Here is a 21860-nt window from a genome sequence, read left to right as displayed (position 1 = left end):
TTTTATATATATATATATATATATATATATATATATATATATATATATATATATATATATATATATTAATTTGGTTGTACCGAGCTGTATATGACCTTATTTAAATTTTAAAACTTATCTCGACTCAAATTATATTAAATCTTTTGGGCTAAAAAAAAAAAACTACAAAACTTAAAAAATTATAAATAGTTCAATCAAACAGTCAACCTCCATAAATTAAATTTATCATTACATACTTTTAAAAATTTATTTATTCACTATAAGTTTGTTACTGCATAAATTTGCACATGTGATAAATAAATCTAAGCTTATTAAATCATCACGTTTATTTTCAACCATTTAAGAAAAAAAAAAGTGTACCCTTAAAGGTAAAGTTACACCGATATTTCCACCGCGTTTTTTTTTAAGATAAAAAAAAAAAAAAAAACTGATATTTATTTAGCCCACGAGATAAACATTAAAAAGAATGACATATACAAAACACAAGTACTCAATTATTATTATGATATATTCCCATCCTGAAATGTCACTTCTTTGCTAAAAAGTCCTTTAAAAAATTAAAAAGTAGGAAAGCCAAGAAGATATGGACTAAAATGCAAATATGTGAAGGGCCTCATTTGAATTAACAAAAAGCTAGGGAGTGGCAAGCAAATTATAAAAATGTGAGGGTAGCTTTCTTAAAAAAATTAAAATTACTTCACATTCCAAAAGGGTAAACAAAGGACAAAAGGTAGAAGCCACTTTTTGCATTTTGTCCCCAACGCCCATATCTCTTTGCAAATAAGACCTTCTCCCTTATTATTTATGAGCACATGTTATTTGAGGCACAAAATAATTGTAAATAAGAATCATGAAATACATGATATGCACGTGGAACATTTGGACAATTTCAGCACATGTTGTGGTCGCCCATGTATGTATATGTGTATATATATATATATATGTATGTATGCATGATGTTGTGTTTTTTAAAATGCTTATGATGGCCACTAGATTTTGAGCTATGTTTGCATATGTAACCTTACCAATTGAATCCTTTTTAGTTCTAAATGGCCCAATCTTCCTTTGGGCTGGGCCTTGGATTCAAAATCATTAGGCTTAGGCCCAATTTACACGGATCGAGTTTCTCGCTAAGAATTTTTATGTCATCTTCGCATATAATTTTCGTCTACGCCCCGATGTTAGTTAATGGAGAAAGATCTCTTCCCCGCTCCCTCTTTCATTCCTTGTTTAAACGAGAATTTTCCCATATTAAATAGGACAGTTCCTGTAAGTTAAATAGACATCTCTAATTATAACTCTAATTTGCCGATTTGAATAAATTTGTGACGTTGATATATTCGTGTATAATTCATCAAATTCATTTTTTTTTAAAAAAAATTATATTTTGTATGAACCATAATATTTCACAGAATTTTCGCAATTCACTTTGCAAAAAAACAAAAAAAAAAGAAAAAGGAAAGAAAATGTAGTATGTGGCAGTGATAGAACGGAGGACAATATGGTAAATTTGTCCTTTCCTTAACTGCCACGCGTCGCCGATATAGGATAGCTGGAAATTGATTTGTCTTTTGTACGCTGAAATAATATTTAAGAGAATGTTAAATGACGATTTTAGCCTCCATAATACTAATTAAAAATTTCAAATGTATTATTATTAATTTATTATTTTTTTTCATACAAAACATTGATAAAATTGAAATAAAATCCGAATTTAAAGAAAATAAAATTAAGTCCACACAAGAAAATATTATATAATTTTATCTTCTTCTTTATCTCTTGGAATGGTTCGGAAGGAGGTCCATGCTCAGAATCGACTGCACCACCGGAGACCAATAGCGAGAGAAAGAGATAGAGAGGAGGAAGATGGGGAGGGCGTTTGTGTATGTGATTCTTGGTGGAGGCGTTGCTGCTGGTTATGCCGCCCTTGAATTCTCCAACAGAGGAGTCTCTCATGGCGAACTCTGCATAATCTCCGAGGAATCGGTGAGCAAATCCTTTCTATCTCCCTAATTCCTTACCTAACTTTACTTCTTCTTCTTCTTCTTCTTCGCAATGATTATCACATTTTCATCGCCACGCACTTACATGATTCAACTTTTAGTTCAAAATAGGATTCCACTTTTCACAAGCAAATTCCCTGATTCAGGCATTCTTTTGGGAATCTCTGATTTCTTAAGTCTCGTCGTTATTATACCTGTTTTGTATGTATCTATTTGTCATCAACTGGAAATGGATTTTCGAGGCATATTGAACAAACAGGTCCATCTGTTTTTGGCACTCCTACTTCTGCCGGTGTTCTTTTCTTTATAAATAGAAATTTTCTCCCTATGATTTGAATATCATTAATTACCATATATGACACAGAATTTCTCTGCTGAACTGCTCATTCCCTGTCGTCGTGGAGCTTCTCAGTTGGATTAAACACGTAAACTAGAAGATAAATTGATGTTTATAATAAAATCAGTACTATTTTGTTATCTTATTTCATTTGCTATTCATGTGCAAAGTGGGAATTATCTTTGATTTTTCATGATACGAAGTTTCTTTGAATCTCTGATAGGTAGCCCCTTATGAGAGACCTGCTTTAAGTAAAGGGTATTTACTTCCAGAAGGTAGGACTTTTTACTTTGCCGCATCAATGGCTATTTATGTATAATAGATTAGGAAATAGAACAACTAACAGAAGCCATAGTGAGCATAGCTTATTGGTAGCTGACATGTACTCCTTTCTTTGAAGTCAGAAGTTTAAATCCTCGTATCTTCAATTGTTGTACTAAAAAAATCATTTGATACATTTCTTCAAGAATTACCGAAAACCAGGCGTTTCCTTGAGCATGGGATGGTTGCTCTTGTCATTTAGCAGGATGCTAACTTTTGTATGCCATCTTGATTAGCATCCAACAGAAACTTTTGCCATTGTTTTTTTTTAGGACACATGTAATGTAGAATTCTATGCTAATGTGCAGCTCCAGCACGCCTTCCAGCATTCCACACATGTGTCGGTGCCAATGAGGAACGGTTAACTCCAAAATGGTACAAAGAACATGGCAAGTAATTCGTATCTGCCTTGTTTGGTCTGCAATTCTAACGTGTAGATGTAGGAAGTTCATAGAGCATTTGATCATGCTAATCATTTTCTACTGCTCGCCTCTAGTTGAGTCATTTCATATCACTTTATACCTTTGTATACTCAAATGCACACAGCCAGAAATTAGGAGCATGCGATAATTTGATCATCTGATATCATTTCTGCTTTTTCATATACAAATTTGTATATCTCATGAGTCATGATTCAGGCAGGTATTAGTTGTGAAGCCTAGTAACCATGATTCTGTCTTCTCTTCAGGAATTGAATTAGTTCTTGGGACCCGAGTAATATCAGCTGATGTTAGGCGTAAGACCTTGTTAACAGCAGCTGGAGAGACTATCAGTTACAAGATTCTCATCGTCGCAACAGGTGCTCGGGTATAGAAGCAATCTTTTAAAGAAAGCACAATTTTCATATATTTTCGCTTTCTTTAGCTAACATCTGGGTATAAATGGTCCAAACTTGTTGCTCATTGTGAGACAGATTTCACTGATCTAATAGATCTTGAAGTTTCATGGTAGTCTAGAATTGTAGTCCTTGGCTTCAAAATGTACAAGTAGCCAGTGTGTAAATGGCTTCGAGTTCTTGCGATGGGTTGAGTATTTTTCCTTTTTTTCGTTCTTTCGGGTGTAGGCTTTGAAGCTAGAAGAATTTGGAGTGAATGGATCGGATGCAGAAAATGTATGTTATCTACGAGACCTAACCGATGCGAATAGGCTTGTTGATGTGATGCATTCTTGTTCGGGGGGTAATGCTGTTGTGATCGGTGGTGGCTACATAGGAATGGAGTGTGCTGCATCTCTAGTGATTAATAAAATTAATGTAACAATGGTTTTCCCTGAAGCACAGTGCAGTAAGTAACCTAGCTGTTCTGCTTTCTTTTATTGCTTGTCATTAACCATCCTTGGTGCATGCACAATTGGTAAACTTGAGGAACTTTTCATCTTTATAGTGCCTCGTCTATTTACCCCCAAGATTGCAAGCTTTTATGAAGATTATTACAAATCTAAAGGAGTGGAGTTTGTCAAAGGAACTGCCTTGTCATCTTTTGATATGGACGCTGACGGAAAGGTACTGCAGACTCAACTTTAGTGATTGGGTGAAAAAATATGAATTTGATGAGAGAAAGAGGAACTGATTCCTTGTTTGTTTCATAAAGTTTTTCCTCCCGGAATCACAATGTCCACTTAAATTTAGGGCATGGCTCTAATATCATGTTAGGAATCACGACTCTCCACAATGGCATATGATATTGATATCATGTTAGGAATCACGACTCTCCACAATAGCATATGATATTGTTCACTTTGATGGCTTTGCTTTGGGCTTCTCCAAAAGGCCTCATACCAATGGAGATAGTATTCCACACTTATAAACCTATGATCTTCCACTAAATTAACCAATGTGGGACTCACTCCCAATAATTTTCAACAAATTCTTTGTAGACACTGATTAACTAACCATTTTCAGGTTGTTGCTGTCAACCTAAGAGATGGAAAACGGCTCCTTGTGGACATGGTTGTTGTCGGAATAGGAATCCGACCAAACACGAGTCTGTTTGAAGGCCAGCTGACCTTGGAAAAGGGTGGAATCAAGGTAAACGAAAAGATGCAGTCGAGTAATAGCTCGGTCTATGCAGTTGGAGATGTAGCAGCATTTCCAGTCAAGCTTTTCGGTGAGACCCGGAGACTCGAGCATGTTGATTCTGCCAGAAAATGTGCTAGACATGCTGTTGCTGCCATTATGGAGCCAGAAAAATCTGGAGAGTTTGATTATGTACCATTTTTCTACTCGAGAATATTCGCACTCTCGTGGCAGTTTTACGGGGACAATGTTGGGGAGGTCGTACATTTCGGGGATTTCTCAGGGAACACGTTCGGGGCTTATTGGGTAAACAAAGGTCACCTAGTTGGATCTTTTCTTGAAGGTGGAACAAAAGAAGAGTATGCAGCTATAGCCATGGTCACCGGTCTGAAACCTGCTATTGAGGATTTGGCTGAGTTGGAAAGCCGAGGACTGAGCTATGCCATGGCAGTTAGTCGCAAACCACCTCCTCCATCACAAATCACCAATGTTGGTGATTCTGGTCCTTCCCTTGTTCTAGAAAAACCAGTGTATCCATGGCATGCGACCGCTGGGGTTATCCTTGCTGGATCGATTGCTGCATTTGCATATTGGTATGGGAGGAGACGTCGCCGATGGTGAGAAGAGTCGAGTCGTGTACCGGGTTTAGCAAAGCATCAAGCATGGGAGGTTTGATGATGTACCAATTATGTACTTGGTATCATTCATAACGGTGGGAAATATTGAATGCTATCAAACATATATTCAATTACAAAAAAGCTATATATAAAAAATAAAAAAAAGTCCGATAATTTATAGTTTACTTTACTGGTGAGACTCATTCGCTTTTTAGTTAGGTCATTATCGTCGTAGTTGGTTAGTTCTAATATTTTTAAAATGTTAATCAATCTGAATGGTGAAATAAAAATAATTAAATTATAATTAATACTTCGAAAATATTTTAAAAATTTGACTATGAATTCGAATATTTCGAATAAATACAATTTTTTTAATAAAAAAAATCAATCTTATCATGCTTACACGAACTACTAATGCTCGAGTTGGGAACCACTAATGCTCGAGTTGGTTTAAAATGAAATCGAGGAAAAACAGATTTCATATTATTATTTTGAATGAAAATATGGAAAGAAAGTGTTATAGTTAAGAATTATCTCCAGGGAAGTAATACAATTATTAAATAAAATTGAAATAGAATAAGAGCTTACCTTTTTCCTTATCTCCCTATTTTGCCCTCCACTGGGACCGAGTAGCTGAGTCTCTCTGGGGAGTAATAAGTAAAAAATATGAGGGGTAGTGAAGGAAGATAAAAATACCAAACACCTTGTAAGTTCTATATCCAAGTCTTCCAACAACAATTCCTTATCCTATCATATCATCTTCTTCGTTCGTTCGTTCTGTCTTTCTTTCTATTTTCACCAGAAGAAGAAAATGGCTTCCACACTCTCCACTCTCACCCTCCGTACCCCATCTCTCCTTTCTCATTCCCATTCCTCTTTCTCCACCCTCTCCTCCAAACCCACGACCCTCCCATTCCTATCCCACCGCACCACCCGCCTCCGCCCCATCGCCGCCGTGTCAGCCCCTGAGAAAATCGAGAAACTCGGCTCCGACATCTCCAACCTCACCCTTGAAGAGGCCCGGATTCTGGTCGACTTCCTCCAAGACAAGCTTGGGGTCTCCGCCGCTGCCTTCGCCCCTGCCGCTGTTGTGGCAGCACCTGGTGGCGTCGCAGGTGGTGACGCAGCAGCCGAGGCAGTGGAGGAGAAGACGGAATTCGATGTGGTCATTGAGGAAGTGCCTAGCAATGCCAGAATTGCAGTGATTAAGTCAGTGAGGGCACTGACAAACTTGGCTTTGAAGGAAGCTAAAGAACTCATCGAAGGTCTGCCCAAGAAATTCAAAGAAGGGGTTTCGAAAGAAGAAGCTGAGGATGCCAAGAAACAGCTCGAAGAAGCTGGAGCTAAAATCACCATTGTTTAATGGCGGCGGGGAAAAAGGAGTTAAATTTGTTTTAGAGAAACTTACTCAGTCTTGCGGATTTTCCATTTTTCTTGATATGAACTGTGAAGCCATGCTTATTTTCTGCTTCTATTCACCAAATTGTTGCCCTTGTTCTTCTTCTTCCTTCATTGGATCTGTAAAATTACATAAACTTGTATTTCAACGTCTATTTCTGTGAAATTCCATACAAAATTCCTGTTTTCTAGAGAGAAAGAGAATGGTTTTAACTATATATCTCACATGGAAAGGATGTTACCAAATCCCAAATGAGTCATCAATCAAATGAACAAAATAATGGCTGTATGCTTGAACAAATCACAACACAAATGCAAATCAGTGGCGAATTTGCAACCTTTACACACTAAATGCACAAGACGCTCACCAAAAGTTTCTTATTTATAAACATGATGAAGGGAAATCAAAGAGGCCGTGAGTTTTACTGGCTGAAAACTCAGTCATCGATGGGATCTTCGGGCGTCTCGTCCTCCCTGCGTTTGATTGTAATGACAGGGCACTCGGCATGTTTTGCACAGAACTCACTTACAGTGCCCACAAAAACCCTACAGACATCCACAAGAGGAATTTTCAGGCAGTTAGGTTTCCAATTCCGTAAAGGGTCAATGGTAAACACAGACTCCGGACGGCTCTAAGACCGGAGATTGGAAGAAATGATCAAATGTGGTTTGTACTTTAGAATCACTAATGTAGAAGCGCTAATAAAACTAGAGCATACTTCTTGAACGGGCCAAGCCCCCTGCTTCCCAGAACTAGAAAATCAGGTTGCACGCGTTTCGCCTCTAGGCAAATTACTTCAGTTGGATCGCCTTTCTTAAGCCAAGATTCGCAAGTGACCTACAAAATTGCCACACAATGATTGTAACACAAATGTAACAGCTCAAACTCACCACTTGTAGATATTGTCCGTTTTAGCCAATTACGTAACGTCGTCGGCTTCACGATTTTAAGACACATCTACTAGGGAGAAGTTTCCACACCTTTATAAATAATGTTTTATTCTCCTCTCCAATTGACGTGGGATCTCACAATCCACCCCTTTCGAGGCACAGCTTCCTCGCTGGCACACCCCTTGGTGCTTAGCTCTAATACCATTTGTAACAGTTCAAACCCACTGCTAGCAGATATTGTCTGCTTTGGCACTTTACGTATCGCCGTCAGCCTCACGGTTTTAAGACGCATCTACAAGAGGGAGGTTTACACACCCTTATAAAGAATGTTTCGTTCCCCTCTCCCACCAACGTGGGATCTCACATTTGATTTATGTGGAATATGAACATCATGTAAAGCTGGCTGTATAATTTGCATATTTATATTGACAGATCACTCCACCATGAAAAATCGTATAAACATGGATTACATTACCCCAAGTTCATGACATCTCGTGACAAAGAATTCCAGTAGTTGAAGCCCTCTTGAATTGTACCTAGGGTTCTGGTCTTTAAAATCATCAGAGGACGCAGAGATACTATCTGAGCCATCAAAACCTACAAGAAATCAAATGAGCAGAGTACTGTTTTGGTTAGCAGTTATTTTCTAGCATATGATACATGGAATCAGCATCATTTTGTAATATCCCACACATCAGTTCTCAATGTGATTATGTAAGATAAAGAATGGACGCATCGGAGAGATTGGAGGAGTCGTCCAGAAGGCCAAACTATTCAAGGTGATCTAATGAGTCTAGCATTATACTAATACTGCAAAAAAAAAATTGATCCACTTCCTCAAGCGATAGTATAGTACCTACTAACGGAACCAATAACCATTATCTTGTGAAATGGGAGATAGTCTTCCTCAAAAATGGCCAACGAATCTAAAAAATCCATGAAGAGGGTAAAAGTAATATAACAAGACACACTTAATTCTTATGTGTTCTATAAGCTCTTTTAGGAGTAACCTAAAAAACACTTTTTCTCAAGAGTCATCCTAAATTCAATGTTATGTTAGATAATCAGACACCACACTTCTGCTAATTTTATGCACGGGCTTGCTTGAGCTTTGCATTTGGTTTGTGAATGTTTTGGTCATATTTGGATGTTTTGAATTTAACAAGTTCCTTGACGATTGGACAGATGAAATAGCATTAGTCTTTCTCCAAAGATGTTGATGAAAAAGATGGTTGAATCAATTACCAGGAAAAAACGAATAACACCTAAATATTGCACGTATCTGTATCGGACAGAAAAAATACATCAAGAGGAAGACCGAGTAAGCTCGTTTCTTATTTATAGATTCGAAACTTCAAGAAATTTTGAAACAGAGAATCCATTGTGTACAAGAAAATCATATAAACCAATCATCGGTGCAATCACTGGATATATTTACAACTAATTTACAAAATTTTAAGATCAGCCGAGACGACAGGGCGGTAGCAGAAATAACACCTTCTTACAAAGAAACACTTCCCTTCTCTGCTCCCAATCAACCAAAAAATGATCAAATTAAAGGTCGAAGTTCATCCAACGAAGCTCAAGATTCCGCAAAACAGTAAACAACCAACAGAATAGCATCGCATTTCACATAATCGATCAGCATTAGGAAAAGAGGCCATAAAGAAAAGAATAAGAAAGTAAAGAAATCGAGAGGAGACGGAGAACGAACCGTCTTCGTCAGGAACTTGGACATGGAGGAAGAGCAAGTGGAAACCAGAGGTGTTGGAGCGGACGATCTTCTGGAGAGTCCATTCGAAGGCCCTTCTACAGCTTATGGATGCATGCGGATAGCCATTGATGGTTGACTGATTCACTGCAAGCATTATTCGAGTCGGTTGATCCTCCATCGTTGTCTCTGTAGTCGATTCTTCGCAAGAAGCTCTTTCCTCATACGATCTCTATCTCTCGAGTCTCGATGCTCAATGGTAGCCTGGATTCCGTTCTTATTTCTTGTCTACAAAAAAAAAAAAAAAAAAAACAAAAACAAAACAATTTTATTATTTTATTTAAAATTTCCTAACCATTTAGTTGCTACACCAAAAAAATATATCAAAATTTAATAGAATTTAATCAATTAATTATGGGATTAAATGTGTTTATAAACTACAAAACTTAATTCATTAAAAACATATATTAACATTTAATTTTGATGAGATTTTTTATAATAAGGTTTAGATTATTATAAATTGATAGCATATTTAGTGAATTTAAAGGCTAAATTAATGCAAAATTAATAATAATTTAGATAATTTGTAACCTTTTACAAATTTGTATTCCCAGTGAAGGAAACAGTTCCAAACCCCAACTGACCCACCTGATGCAACTGCACCCAAATTCTCTCTGCTTCAAACCTCGCACTCAAATTCCCCATCCCTGCTTCTTCCTCTCCGAACCACGGCGGCAGCCCCTCCTCACTAGCCGCACCCCCACCACTCTCCGCCGCCACACCACCGCCCTCGCGTTCTCCTCTCCGCCCAATCAATTTCCTCTTCTGCCTTCTCTGCTGCAGACACCGCCGCCCGATCATCCACGGAAGTTTGACGAGAGCCAGAGCCAAGAAGCTGACAACCGAGCATGGGCATAACCAGATGGCGACGCAGTCCGCAACCAAGCCGGTGGTGCACGACTGGCATTGCTTGCCGGAGCAGTCTATTAGATCGGCGCCGTCGTCCACCGCGAATCTCTGCCGCCGTGTGGGTCGAGATGAGTCTTTTTCCATATTTGAATTCTCTTTTTCTGATTTCTTGATCAGAATCTGCAAGAAATTTAGATGAACACTTAGAATGTAGTCTACGAAATTAAAAATAAAAAAAAATTAAAATTTAAAAAAAAAAAAACTGTTCTCTCTCATTTAATATTCTTTTGTTCATTACATGGATTTTGCATGAGAATTTTTTTTTTAAGGTAAAGAGTGCTAGAAGAACGCAGACCATGATAGTGTCAATTTTGAGCAGCTCTCATGACAATTTGCTCTACATTCATTCTTTGTTATAAAGACTTTCATCTTCCAATACCTGTCCTCCAACAAACTCTCTACAATGATATGATATTGTCTACTTTGAGCATAAGCTCTCATGGCTTTGCTTTTGATTTTCCAAAAAAACCTCATACCAATTGGAGGTGGAGGGAGTATTCTTTGATTATAAACTTACTATCATTTCTTAAATTAGCTTGCAATTTTCATTCTCCAGCAAAAAGTGATTTTGATTAAATAGGATTTTTACTTAAAAAAAAACACTTTTATTTCATTATTTTGGGAAGTAAAATAAATGGGTAAAAAATACACACAAAAATAGGTTAAAAAATATGACCAAATAATATAATTAGTTTTAAATGGATAAGATAACACGTGGGATGATGGGTCAACTTCATGACTGGGATAGCCCACCCAAATTACTCCTATTTTATTTCTTTATTTTTCATTAAAATAATTTACCCTTTTTATTTATTTATTTATTTATTTTAGTTAAGAATAGTTAACTATAACTCTATAATAATTGGTATTTTCTGTCTGAGAAAATTAAGAAAATGAATTATTTAAAAAAAACGTTAAAGAAAAAATTAATTGGATGGCCAGTATTTCCTATGTTGGAAAAAGAAAACGCTCCCATATCCAACCACACAAATTATTATTCTTTTTTATTTTTTAAATGAGTTTAATTTTCAAGAAACTGAAGAAATATATCGATTTGAAAATAAAATTATGATTTCCAACAAAAAAAAAAAAAATATATATATATATATATATATAGAAAGATTTTAATTGGATATAGTCAGCATTTCTATATTTGAGAAGAAAACACTACAAATGTAATAATAATAATAATATATGATTTGAATTGCATTTGAAATTCAATAACAAACATTAAAACTAATTTGAAGATGAAAACAGAGGCATCTGAGAAAAGACGCGAAACCCTAAATAAACAAGGCGATCGGAAAACTGACCGGAAAGGAGAGGAGCGTTGGAGATTTCTTGGCGGTTGCCGGAAAAGCGAGGTCGTTGTGGAAGAGTTTCTGAGTTCGGGATCGATCTTCTTGTATTCTGTGCGATATATGAAAATACAAACAAACAAAAAAAGATTTAATTATCGTAATCGGGAGTGATGTTGGATTCAGCATACAAATGTGTGCGAAGCATTCATGGATTTTGAAGAGAGAGAAACGGAAGAGAGAGAAGAAGAAGAAGAAGAAGAAGAAGACGAAGAAGAAGAAGAAATATTCACAGAGTACCGATGGCAGTGACAGCCAATATTGGGAACGGCTTCTGTCTTCCAAAACCTGCCTTTTCACTTTTCTCCTATTTAAATACCAATATAATAATATAATAATATATATATATATATATATAATAATATATATATATGTTATATTATTTTATTTTATTTTATTTTATGCACTGATTTTTAGGAGAATCTAAAATTATAGCTTCTGAATTATTGGTTATTGACAATTAACTGTAATTAGACACACAAAGTATATATTTTCAATAATTTTCCAAACCAAACCTATTTTAATTTTAAAGTTACTATAATTAAATATTAGACGAGCCTAGATTATTTTAAGTTTTTTTAATCACTGTAATTTGAATGCGGTCGAATTTAAGAATTTAAAAATTGAATAAATGATTAATATATATTTTTTCTTTTTTTACAAAGACAAGTTGTAGGAGTAATAAAAGAATTGCGCTCTCACTCTCTTCAATATGTATAAACAAAGTAATAAAAAATGGACTATTTATATCATATTTATCAAATAAATAAATGCCACTCCTATATTTTTACCCTGGAATTCCTCCTTCAAGAAGATATGTATTCATTCAAGCAGCTGCGTTGAAGGTTGCTTCTAAACATTAGATCACACAGCTTCTTGTTCGACAGTTGAAACGAAACCGGAGAGTTGATTGGAGGAGTGGTTTGGACTATACTCCCAACCGGGACTCCGATCTCTGTCGCCAGCATCGATGCTTCATTCGCTGTTGAAATCACACGGTCGAAACATATGTATCTGCTGGAAGAATTTTCCTTCATTCCTTCATACACACAGACGTGTGCTTTGGCTAATTTGGTCACGTCTACCGTTGCCAGTAGACCATTTGTGTACATCTCTCGAGCTCCTGGATTGACATTAATGGAGGTCTTGAGTTTTTTTTTAATATGTATGCATATTGATGTTGAAGTTTTAGATTCTTTTTCGATGGCTTTTGAAGTCTTACCTTTGAGATAAGCTATCGTTGCAGTTGAACTTCTGCGGTGGAAGTTGGGGCCAGTTATGAGCGCAGAACAGATAGTGGCTAGTTTTAGCCCACTTTCTTGTGCTATTTTCCATGCCACTTTCTCTGATTTCAGTTTCCCCAATGCAAACCATAACTGCATTATAATCAAACTTCTTTGTTAGAAATCATGTTCTTAAGGAGAAAGAAGAAGAAATCCTGTTCTCAAGGAGGAAGAGGAGGAAATCCTGCTCTCAAGGAGGAAGAGGAAGAAATCGTGCTCTCAAGGAAGAAGAGGAAGATAATCAAACTTCTTTGTTAGAAATCATGTTCTTAAGGAGAAAGAGGAGGAAATCCTGTTCTCAAGGAGGAAGAGGAGGAAATCCTGTTCTCAAGGAGGAAGAGGAAGAAATCGTGCTCTCAAGGAAGAAGAGGAAGAAATCGTGTTCTCAAGGAAGAAGAGGAAGAAATCGTGTTCTCAAGGAAGAAGAGGAAGAAATCGTGTTCTCATGGAAGAAGAATAAGAAATCGTGTTCTCAAGGAAGAAGAATAAGAAATCGTGTTCTCAAGGAAGAAGAGGAAGAAATCATGCAATCAAGGAAGAAGAGGAAGAAATCATGCTCTCGAGGAAGAAGAGGAAGAAATCATGCTCTCGAGGAAGAAGAGGAAGAAATCATGCTCTCTAGGAAGAAGATGGAGAAATCATGTTCTCAAGGAAGGAGGAAGAAGAAATCATGTTGTTAATGATGAAGCAAGGAGAAAGAAATGGACTGACCTTTTTGTCTTGGCAAAGCTGTAAGCTGCTCCAGCAGGCATGGTCGACAATTCGTGAGGATCCAATGCTTTCACTTTCACCAGCTTGGTCCCGCCAGATGCAAGCAAGAAGAGAAGATGTAAGAACACAATTTCGTACGGTCTCTGTTCTTGCGCACGCCTCCATTACATTCTCAGTCGTCCTCATTTCCACTTCGCTCATTACTTTCTGTACCAATGTCCAATCCCCAAAATATCTTTAGAATACACTTCAAAAGCATCGAAACCTTGATATTTTCAGAAGTTCTTAGATCTATTCCATTAGACAAAATTCAAAACATGAACAATTACAAAAGCAGGATTTAAAGCAGGACTAAACTTATGATTTGATATTCTTCTGAGTTCTTAGTTCAATTAGCGGTAGCGATGCCAGTTCAACTATATTATATGAATGCTTCAGAATTTCCAGAAATTTTTAGAAGGTTCAACCAATGAAATCAGTATTAATTAAGGAGAAAATGACGTGATAGAGATCTGAACATGGAAGCGATGGTTGAGAATGAAAGCAATCGAGGCTCTAAAGCAAATGAAAAGAAATCAAAACTATCCTATATGATGCGATGAAGACAGGGATGTGAGAGTTCATTTAATGGCAGAAACTTTCTTTCCAAGAAAAGTAAAGAACAAGCCCTCACCGTGTAACCAGAAACACCAGAAGGATCAATGGAGGAAGAGGTGTGAAAAACGCCACGGCAGCCATTGAAGGCTTCCACTAAGCTATTTACATCTGTAAGATCCGCTACAACAACCGTCACGTTATGGCGGCCGCTCGTCGTCTCTTCCAATTTGTTCACATCCTCTGCCATTTAGGGATTTCATTAGTCTCAAAATAACAACTCAACATTCCATTTCGATTTGAATCATTAGCAAATGAAATTGATCAAAATGAAGAATCAAAGAACTTCAATTAATTAATTAATTACACACCAGGATTATCAACAATGACACGAACAAAGTATCCGTGAAGTGATAGCTCGTTAACGATGGCGGAACCGAGAAACGAAACGCCGCTAGTTACACACACGACCTTCTCATCTGCATCGTCGATCGGCCTCGGTTTTAGGCTTTTAAATTCCTTGCCGTCTTTCCTCCTCTGAACACCGGCGCAGGCGACGAGCATGCGGCGGCACCGCTCCAACTCCGATACGAAAGTCTCTTCGGAACGAACTACAACACCCATTCCGCCGATTACACTGAAAATCTAGAGAGAGAAGAGTGAGAGAGAGAAATTGGGGAGTAGAAAATTTGTTCGTGGTGGACAGCTGCGTGGATTTTCACTTACTTATAACAAAACTAACAGAGCCCACCGGAGGAGACAAAAAATATATATATAAATTGGGTTCGTTGAGGTTCAATTTAGACTGCGGAAGAATAATAATAAAGATTTCAAAGTAGTTGGAATTATTGCGCGTCGGGCCAACCCAATCTCATCATTTTCTCTATACCTCATCTTCCCCGAAACCAAGCACACACTAAATAAATAAATAAATAAATAATATATATATATATATATATATATATATATATATATTACTCTTAAAAGTAGTAATAATGTTGGAGACTACGGTTAAGTAAAAGTTATCTATTTATAATCAAACAAATTAAGGTAGTGAAAGAATAATATATTGAAAGATATTTATAGTAAAAAAAGATAAATATTTAAATATTTAACTTATAATAAAATATTAAATATGATATATATGGTAAACTAGTACTAAATATCTTTAACAATGCTGCCACGTTTTTTTATTAATTCAAATATATATATATATATATTAAGATATATATATATTTTAGAATTCAAAAATACTTTAAAAATTTAAATATATATGTATAATAATTTTTTAGTTTTTAAAAGTAATAATTATGATTTTTTTAAAAAAATTAAAAACATGTTTAAACTTTTTTAAAAAAACATAAAAAATACCGTTTTATTTTTTTTAGTGCCACATTTCAAAAAGTAACATTAAAAAATTTAAAGATAATCTATGAAGTGTCGATAGACGATTTTGAGTGACATAATTCAAGTTATTTAGGTAATTAGATCATATGAATACTCCCGCCTTTCATATTTATAATTGTTTTTTTAATTAAAACAGGATTTATTCAACTCCATATTTATAAAGTTATAAAGAATAAAATATTAAAAATAAGTACGTAGATTAAATGTTATATAAAAATTAAGTATAAAGTTTATTTTGACCATACATTTATTTTTAAATGCGTAGAAAAAGTCCAACCGCGTGTAACTAAAATTTTGTGATTACTAAGTCGTACTCGTTTTTTTAGTATGATTCATCTAGTTTAGTAGGTCGATAATTGTTTTATTAAATGTAGCTACGTATCATTTAATTAATCAAATATATAATTTATTTTTAATTAGAAAAGGTCATTTTTTTATTTAAATTTTTAAATTGAAAATGTTTTAAAGAAAGAAAATAAAAAAATTGGTTTGACATACTAAAAACAATAAATAAAAATAAATAAATAAATTGTAAGGGCGCTGCTTAAAGAACTAGAAGAACAGAGAAAAACAAATGGTAGGTGGATTGACTTCGAAGTTGAAGAGTTGGTGAGCAAAGCAACTTGATTGACTTGACCCTAGTCAGGACACTTTGACTCTTCCTTCCCGCATGGAAAGCTCGGGTGGTACTCGCTTTCCGGTTTCCCACAAGCAGGCCTCATCGGAAATCAAGGTATGGATTACTTGCTCCGGATTAAATTAATCCATCCTCTTCAGTCCTTGAACGAATTCGGGATTTGGGTGTTGTGATTTTCCCTGTAGCAGCGTTGTTTTCTAGGGTTGATTTTAATTTAAAGGATTCGCGTTTGCACACAACCTGTTTGCTTAAATGCCGCAGCTAGTTTTATTAGCTTTAATAGACTGGTGATTCGTCTGCGAGTTGCTGATGGGGAAGCTTGAATTTGGATGATACGGAAACAAATTTAAATTGGGGTTAAGTGATTTGAGTTAGGAATTCGAGTTAGGGATATGCAGGATGTTTACCGAAATTAAATTGCTTCTTCCTGCTTGTATTAATCATTTGAATATAATGCTTGATTCAAATCCTCCTTGCGGCTTATTGTTTTTCATCGATAGTTACTTGATTTTGATGAACATATTCAGGATTCTACACCTGTCATTGTATATTTTTTGAACATCTGTGGATTTCATTGCCTATGTTCTAGTTCAAATTCAGGGCACTTTACTATTCATCATTGGTTAGCTCAGGGAGTTAGTAATCTCATTCATATGTCTTCTGCTTTCAGGGAATCAAAACGGATATAGTCGTTTGTCGCCACGACGATCATTTTCTTGTCAGTAGGAGTTCGGTTTTATATTATTACAAGTGCATATGTTTTTGTTGGAGGAGGATGGGGAAATGGGGATTTTGGTATCTATTAGTGTGTGTTCTTTACATCTCTGATGTTTGAAACTGATTTGAAGGTTATTGCAACTCAAATTGGAGCAATGGGGACTATGCTGCAAGCGAGGTGAGCAATTACTGGTCATTTCTGCAAAATTTAGCGATTCTATGCCATCAAATAGACATATTTGTAATCAAACTGACATCACTTAAGTTCACAACCATTACACTTCGTAGACTTTTCTTTGGACGAGTAACACTTCATAGATTTCAGCTTAAATATTGCTGAAATCTTTTGAAAGGTCAAAAAATTAACTTCCCAAGTTATTGGAACTAATGATTTATGCTTATTTTGTTATGCTATATTAGAAGCTTCTTATACATCTATATGTTACAATCCGCAGGAAGGAGGAGGGGATGGCAATTCATTCAACCTTCTCAGTGTCTACCGTTTTTGGCAAAAGAGATGAGGTAAGTCAGCTACGTTATAGTAGTTTGTTACTGAATAATGCTGCGATTGATACATGGAATTTTCAGCCGATGCTGGTCGCATGTGCACGTCAGTTGATCGAACAAATCAGGTAAACCTTCCAATTCAACATCATCGAACTTTATGGTTTGAACACTTCTACTCCTTTTGAAGATCTGACTTCTGGGCATGTGTGCATGTGCTCGTTGGAAATCTGCGGATAATGTATACAATAACCGAAACGTGCTATATTTCTATTAAGTAGATAACCTGTCTTAATGTTTGGGATCTTGACTTGTCAGACTCTGATTTATGGAAATGCTACATTCCTTATTTGGTGTCTTTTAGCTTTGCTGGGTGTCCTACTAGAGACGCTTCTTAAAGCTTCTTTAACATGGCTTAATGCTTAATGAGAGATCCAACTATAGAGCTTAAAACTTGTCATATTATAAGGAATGCTTTCTTTGTTCGCTTCTCCACTCCAACTGGTGTGAGATCTCACAATAGCCCAAAGAAGACAATATCTGCTAGCGGTAGGCTTGGGCTATTACAAATGGTATCAGAGCTAGACACCAAGCGGAGTGCCAGCGAGGACGCTAGGACCCTAAGGGGGGGTGGATTGTGAGATCCTACATTGGTTGGAGAGGGGAACGAAACATTCCTTATAAAAGTGTAGAAACCTCTCCTAACCTTAAGGGGAAGCTTCAAAGTGAAAGTTTAAAGAGGACAATATCTGCTAGCAGAGGGCTTAGGCTGTTACAAGAAGAGAGGATGACTTTCATCTCCTTCAACCCATTGTTTATTTCTGAAGCCTCAATATATACGGTCCAAAGTTAAGGTCCTTAACCTTTTTGAGTGGTAACTGTGACTAAGTAGATGGGTAGAATTTTGTGGTGATGCTTGGCAATTCCACTTTCTCTGGGAGGGAGAACTTTATGGCAATTCAAGGGCTTTTCACTACTACTTTAAGACATTTACTTGATGTAGACCCACTTGTAGAATTCTTAGAATACATTTATTGATGTGTTGAATATTGAAGCATATAACTTTTTACGTCCCATCAAGATAGCCATATTCAAATAACATGCTGAAATTATTCTTTTGTTTATGCAGTTTATCAGGTTCATACAAGCCATTATTAATCTCTCTTGGCCTAAAAGACCATTCTGTGGTAATTACTCAAATATGTTATTTTTCCAGACTTGGTAAAATGAATAAGTTTAATTGGATTCTTCCTGTTTTGCAGGAGACAATGAGAGGCATTGTTACTGCCGTGTCTGAGAATAAACTTTGGTAATATTTGACTTTTGCTGCTTAAACCCTCGTTTTGTTCACATTCAGTAAGATACATATTTATATTCCTACTTCTGTGACCTTTTTTGGTGGGGTTTTGACGATTTTATTGGCAAATGACCTCTCGATTGTCTGATCAATAAGATAGTAGACACGAAAATGAGATTTCAATAGTAGATTGTGTGAATTAGCTCTATTTTTTTTTAGTTAACGATATATTAGTGAAGGTTCAAACATCTAACTTTAAGAATAGATGTAATAGCTTATCCTGTTTGTTGGAGAATGATACGTGGTTCACGGCATTCAAACATCTAACTTTAAGAATAGATGTAATATCTTATCATGTTTGTTGGAGAATGAAACGTGGTTCACGGCAAGCACTACAATGGAAGGTTCTAAAGCCACCCATTAGTGACTCAGTGGCTTGCTTTTCATATTGTAGCCCACTGTGGTCGGAAATGCATGGTGGAATGGTGGAGTCTGAGAAAAGAGGGCATAATAAGAAAGTACAAAATCATAATTTTAAAAATCAACTGTACTAGCATAATTAATCTTATGAAATCATAACTCTATAATAAACAGTATCACATGCTATTGCAAAAATGTAGGCTAAATAAAATTTCAAGCTTTTGCATCATTGAGGCAACAAAAAATGGCAAATTTCAATGCTATTCGTTTGCAGAAGAATATCATTCATTATTCTGTTCTCGTTGTGAGGAGTGTGAGAAAGCAAGAAAAAAAAACAGAAACGGCAATATATTACACGATCAGCATTACAAGATACATAGGAAATACATTAAAGAACACAAAATTTTCGGTGTCTGCCTTTTGGCATCACTTATAGTACACTACAAATACAATAACGATTGGCTCATATCATCCACTGAAATTTCTTGCAGACAGAGACAGCCACACATTAATAGCTAAAAGAATAATCAAGAAGCCAAGGCATCAGGACGATCTACCCATTGCGCTTCATGTGCTTTCTTTTATGTTTTCTCTTTATTTTGCATAGAAATCATGTGTCTTTCGAACTGTGAAAACCGAAGGGAAATACATAAAGTCCGGTTGCTTTCATCACAAAGCCCACCAGATTCAAGGCAATTAAACAGAATAATACTGAGTTTCCAATCAAGTATGATATAATACCTCGGCATTTTTCAACTTCTGCTCCTCTAATTCTTCAACAAGACGATCAATTCTGAAATTAGAAATAATCAAACATTAGGTTCATGAAAATCTGGTTAGAAACGTAAATGGGAAGTTGAATGATTGGTCTTAAAATTATACCTCTGCTGCAGATGAACGACCTGAGATTGTAACTCTCTTTCCCTCAAGGTAGCCGGTGGTGTCTGGTCAACATTGATAGTATTAGATGAAGTAGCCTAGAAAATGTCATATAAAAAGCACAAATAACTGCATTCGATAAGAGCCATGACCATGATCCGGCAGCCTTTGGCATCAAATATAAGAACAAAGCCGATTTCCCCTCAGATAATTTGGAAAGAAGACTGACGCAATCAGCTTGGCACACATGATATTTATTCTTATCATGCCGATTAATTACACTTTGCTATTATCATTTATTGTTATGATATTTAATGTACCCTGTTTCTACTGTTATCATGCCGATTATTCTTCATTATTCCTTTGTACAGAAAAATCGCAATCCAGTAATGGCAAAGCATGTAAATACCTCAATTATGGGTACTTAAAAGATGCGGAAAGCTCTCGGGGTTGTGGTTTGGGTCTTGACTAGGTTCAGTTCCTCCCTCTTGGTCTCTCAATTACTAAAGATTTTTACGCTTTATCTCTTGTTCTTTTAAATTGGAGCCTTCTCTATAGTTACCAGTTTGTTACTTTTTGTTTGTTTTTTGCTCCTTTAGTTATGAGATTTCCTTTTTTTTGTATTACCCTTGTGTGTTCTTTCGTTTTTTCTAATAAAAGTTGGTTTTTTCATAATTTCTTTTTAAAAATACAAACTCGATTATGTACCACTGAACGGCTTTTTTCAAAATTAACAAGGAAATCAAGTTCATCTATGTACCTGCAGAAGGTCACTGGTGACCGTCTCTGATACATCTGGATTCTTGCCTGTCAGTCAAAAATATAGTATAAGAAAATGTGCCAAAAAGCCAATTATAATAACAAAAAGAGGAAAAATACCAGTCGATTGTTCCAAATACTTGATCAATTTAACAATTTCTTCCTGTCAACAATAATGATAGAAATAAGAAAATTATTTTGAAGCACTGCAAATACAAACAAGGGCGAGAAAAACAGACCCGTTGAAGGATGTTCTGCTGCAAAATGCATTGCATCGATGGAAGGAGAGCAGGTGTGAGGTTCATGGATGTTGGACTTACCGTCCCTCCACAGACTGGGCTAAATGAGCCCGTCATAGGACCCTAAATACAAAAACAGAATGGCAATGGTTACAAAGCCATTGCCTAAAAGGTAAATGTCTAAGTTCATTGGTGATATGAGAAGTCAAGTGCACAAATCCCCAAGGCATACAATATCCAAATCGATTGGTAGAAAATAAGATAAAAACTAGTAAGATCAAAAGTCCACTTAAAAGCAATGGTAAATTTGACGGGAAATTTTCTACCAATCAAAAGTACCAAGAGCCTCATAAAAAGTCAATAAATGCAGAAGTGAACGAAACTCAAATGTGAACATGAATACATGCATGGTATAAAATCAAAATAACAAGTAAAAATCCACCTGTTTCTTAGAAAAGATGGCATACTTCGAATTCGGCATAAATTTTTGGCTTGCTAGCTTTATTATTTTGTTGGGAGTTTGGTTCGAGAAGAACAATAAGATTTTTAGAGAGATGGAGTGGCCGTTTGTTGAGATTTAAGAGGGATGAGATTTGATGTGTCCCTTAGAGCGCGTCCCTAGGCCTTTTTGTAATTAGGATCTAAGTTCAATTTTGTTGGATTGGAGTCCCTTATTGTAGTTGGTATGGGTCTCTACTTTTTATTGGGCTTGATTTTTTTTGTATGCCCTTTTAGATTCTTTCATTTCTTTAAATGAAAGATCAGTTTCTTACACCCCCCCCCCCCCCCCCCCC

The 21860-nt window shown here is 36.0% G+C and overlaps 6 protein-coding genes across 18 annotated transcripts in view; 3 read left to right on the top strand and 3 right to left on the bottom strand.

The window, feature by feature from the left end:
* Window positions 1-1748: 1748 nt before the first annotated feature.
* LOC111445613 (monodehydroascorbate reductase 4, peroxisomal-like) lies at window positions 1749-5477 on the top strand. Of its 2 annotated transcripts, XM_023084111.1 has the most exons (7): window positions 1750-1986; window positions 2564-2615; window positions 2970-3050; window positions 3350-3468; window positions 3725-3944; window positions 4044-4162; window positions 4562-5477. In XM_023084111.1, exons 1-7 carry the CDS (start codon window positions 1867-1869, stop codon window positions 5294-5296), a joined length of 1446 nt encoding a protein of 481 aa, XP_022939879.1. In that variant the 5' UTR covers window positions 1750-1866; the 3' UTR covers window positions 5297-5477. The 2 variants fall into 2 exon arrangements, with proteins under 2 accessions (XP_022939880.1, XP_022939879.1); XM_023084112.1 differs by lacking the exon at window positions 2970-3050 and having other exon boundaries at window positions 1749-1986.
* A 546-nt stretch (window positions 5478-6023) lies between these two features.
* LOC111445547 (50S ribosomal protein L12, chloroplastic-like) lies at window positions 6024-6881 on the top strand. The gene has a single exon (XM_023083995.1). The coding sequence runs from the start codon at window positions 6104-6106 to the stop codon at window positions 6653-6655; it is 552 nt and encodes a 183-aa protein (XP_022939763.1). The 5' UTR covers window positions 6024-6103; the 3' UTR covers window positions 6656-6881.
* Window positions 6719-11924, bottom strand: LOC111445546 (universal stress protein A-like protein). Of its 5 annotated transcripts, XR_002710872.1 has the most exons (9): window positions 11860-11924; window positions 11575-11671; window positions 9941-10381; window positions 9296-9580; window positions 8057-8178; window positions 7410-7528; window positions 7059-7236; window positions 6917-6981; window positions 6737-6810 (listed from the first exon to the last, which is right to left on the bottom strand). XR_002710872.1 is itself a non-coding variant. In XM_023083992.1 (7 exons), the coding sequence occupies exons 4-7, from the start codon at window positions 9471-9473 to the stop codon at window positions 7128-7130; spliced, it is 528 nt and encodes a 175-aa protein (XP_022939760.1). In that variant the 5' UTR covers window positions 9474-9580; window positions 9941-10381; window positions 11575-11671; window positions 11860-11924; the 3' UTR covers window positions 6929-7127. The 5 variants fall into 5 exon arrangements, 3 of the variants coding, with proteins under 3 accessions (XP_022939760.1, XP_022939761.1, XP_022939759.1); XR_002710871.1 differs by lacking the exon at window positions 6917-6981 and having other exon boundaries at window positions 6719-6810; XM_023083992.1 differs by lacking the exon at window positions 6737-6810 and having other exon boundaries at window positions 6929-7236.
* A 378-nt stretch (window positions 11925-12302) lies between these two features.
* Window positions 12303-14939, bottom strand: LOC111444756 (cinnamoyl-CoA reductase-like SNL6). The gene is made up of 5 exons (XM_023082786.1): window positions 14579-14939; window positions 14287-14450; window positions 13614-13820; window positions 12842-12995; window positions 12303-12742 (listed from the first exon to the last, which is right to left on the bottom strand). The coding sequence occupies exons 1-5, from the start codon at window positions 14829-14831 to the stop codon at window positions 12426-12428; spliced, it is 1095 nt and encodes a 364-aa protein (XP_022938554.1). The 5' UTR covers window positions 14832-14939; the 3' UTR covers window positions 12303-12425.
* Window positions 14940-16171: 1232 nt separating this feature from the next.
* Window positions 16172-20457, top strand: LOC111445047. 3 transcript variants are annotated; one of them, XM_023083248.1, is made up of 8 exons: window positions 16172-16347; window positions 16922-16969; window positions 17100-17146; window positions 17424-17490; window positions 17557-17600; window positions 18602-18659; window positions 18735-18781; window positions 20440-20457. In XM_023083248.1, coding segments are annotated over exons 1-8 (375 nt in total). In that variant the 5' UTR covers window positions 16172-16284; the 3' UTR covers window positions 20441-20457. The 3 variants fall into 3 exon arrangements, with proteins under 3 accessions (XP_022939016.1, XP_022939015.1, XP_022939014.1); XM_023083247.1 differs by lacking the exon at window positions 20440-20457 and adding an exon at window positions 19681-19864; XM_023083246.1 differs by lacking the exon at window positions 20440-20457 and having other exon boundaries at window positions 18735-19081.
* LOC111445045 (serine/threonine-protein kinase BLUS1-like) overlaps window positions 19433-21860 on the bottom strand; it is a 13214-nt gene continuing 10786 nt past the window's right edge. For 5 of the 6 annotated variants that reach the window (XM_023083241.1, XM_023083240.1, XM_023083243.1 and 2 more), the window contains exons 16-21: window positions 21067-21189; window positions 20948-20990; window positions 20829-20875; window positions 20072-20133; window positions 19931-19982; window positions 19433-19815 (exon numbers count right to left, since the gene is read on the bottom strand). In XM_023083241.1, the coding sequence (XP_022939009.1) occupies window positions 19771-19815; window positions 19931-19982; window positions 20072-20133; window positions 20829-20875; window positions 20948-20990; window positions 21067-21189 (372 nt within the window). In that variant the 3' untranslated portion in view covers window positions 19433-19770. Of the gene's footprint in view, window positions 19816-19930; window positions 19983-20071; window positions 20134-20828; window positions 20876-20947; window positions 20991-21066; window positions 21232-21860 lie in introns of those variants that run through there. The other variant, XM_023083245.1, reaches the window with a different exon arrangement.

The sequence above is a fragment of the Cucurbita moschata genome, unplaced genomic scaffold (genome assembly GCF_002738365.1).
Source record: "Cucurbita moschata cultivar Rifu unplaced genomic scaffold, Cmos_1.0 Cmo_Scf00007, whole genome shotgun sequence".
Classification (NCBI taxonomy): domain Eukaryota; kingdom Viridiplantae; phylum Streptophyta; class Magnoliopsida; order Cucurbitales; family Cucurbitaceae; genus Cucurbita; species Cucurbita moschata.
Note: the sequence above shows the minus strand (reverse complement) of the source record. Positions and strands in the feature narration are given on the sequence as shown.

What these genes read in the sequence shown, in the direction of transcription:
- LOC111445547 (XM_023083995.1), top strand. Translation starts at nt 6,104, where the DNA reads ATGGCTTCCACACTCTCCACTCTCACCCTCCGTACCCCATCTCTCCTT.
- LOC111445047 (XM_023083246.1), top strand. Translation starts at nt 16,285, where the DNA reads ATGGAAAGCTCGGGTGGTACTCGCTTTCCGGTTTCCCACAAGCAGGCC. An exon ending in GGGACTATGCTGCAAGCGAG is followed by an intron (nt 17,147 to 17,423) that starts GTGAGCAATTAC and finishes TACAATCCGCAG; the next exon opens with GAAGGAGGAGGGGATGGCAA. An exon ending in CAGTTGATCGAACAAATCAG is followed by an intron (nt 17,601 to 18,601) that starts GTAAACCTTCCA and finishes TTGTTTATGCAG; the next exon opens with TTTATCAGGTTCATACAAGC.
- LOC111445613 (XM_023084111.1), top strand. Translation starts at nt 1,867, where the DNA reads ATGGGGAGGGCGTTTGTGTATGTGATTCTTGGTGGAGGCGTTGCTGCT. An exon ending in GCATAATCTCCGAGGAATCG is followed by an intron (nt 1,987 to 2,563) that starts GTGAGCAAATCC and finishes AATCTCTGATAG; the next exon opens with GTAGCCCCTTATGAGAGACC. An exon ending in AAAATGGTACAAAGAACATG is followed by an intron (nt 3,051 to 3,349) that starts GCAAGTAATTCG and finishes TCTTCTCTTCAG; the next exon opens with GAATTGAATTAGTTCTTGGG.
- LOC111445546 (XM_023083991.1), bottom strand. Translation starts at nt 11,748, where the DNA reads ATGCTGAATCCAACATCACTCCCGATTACGATAATTAAATCTTTTTTT. An exon ending in CAACGCTCCTCTCCTTTCCG is followed by an intron (nt 10,382 to 11,574) that starts GTCAGTTTTCCG and finishes AATTTCTTGCAG; the next exon opens with ATTCTGATCAAGAAATCAGA. An exon ending in GTTCGGAGAGGAAGAAGCAG is followed by an intron (nt 9,967 to 9,999) that starts GGATGGGGAATT and finishes GGTTTGAAGCAG; the next exon opens with AGAGAATTTGGGTGCAGTTG.
- LOC111444756 (XM_023082786.1), bottom strand. Translation starts at nt 14,831, where the DNA reads ATGGGTGTTGTAGTTCGTTCCGAAGAGACTTTCGTATCGGAGTTGGAG. An exon ending in CTGGTGTTTCTGGTTACACG is followed by an intron (nt 13,821 to 14,286) that starts GTGAGGGCTTGT and finishes ACATTGGTACAG; the next exon opens with AAAGTAATGAGCGAAGTGGA. An exon ending in AACGATAGCTTATCTCAAAG is followed by an intron (nt 12,743 to 12,841) that starts GTAAGACTTCAA and finishes ATGTCAATCCAG; the next exon opens with GAGCTCGAGAGATGTACACA.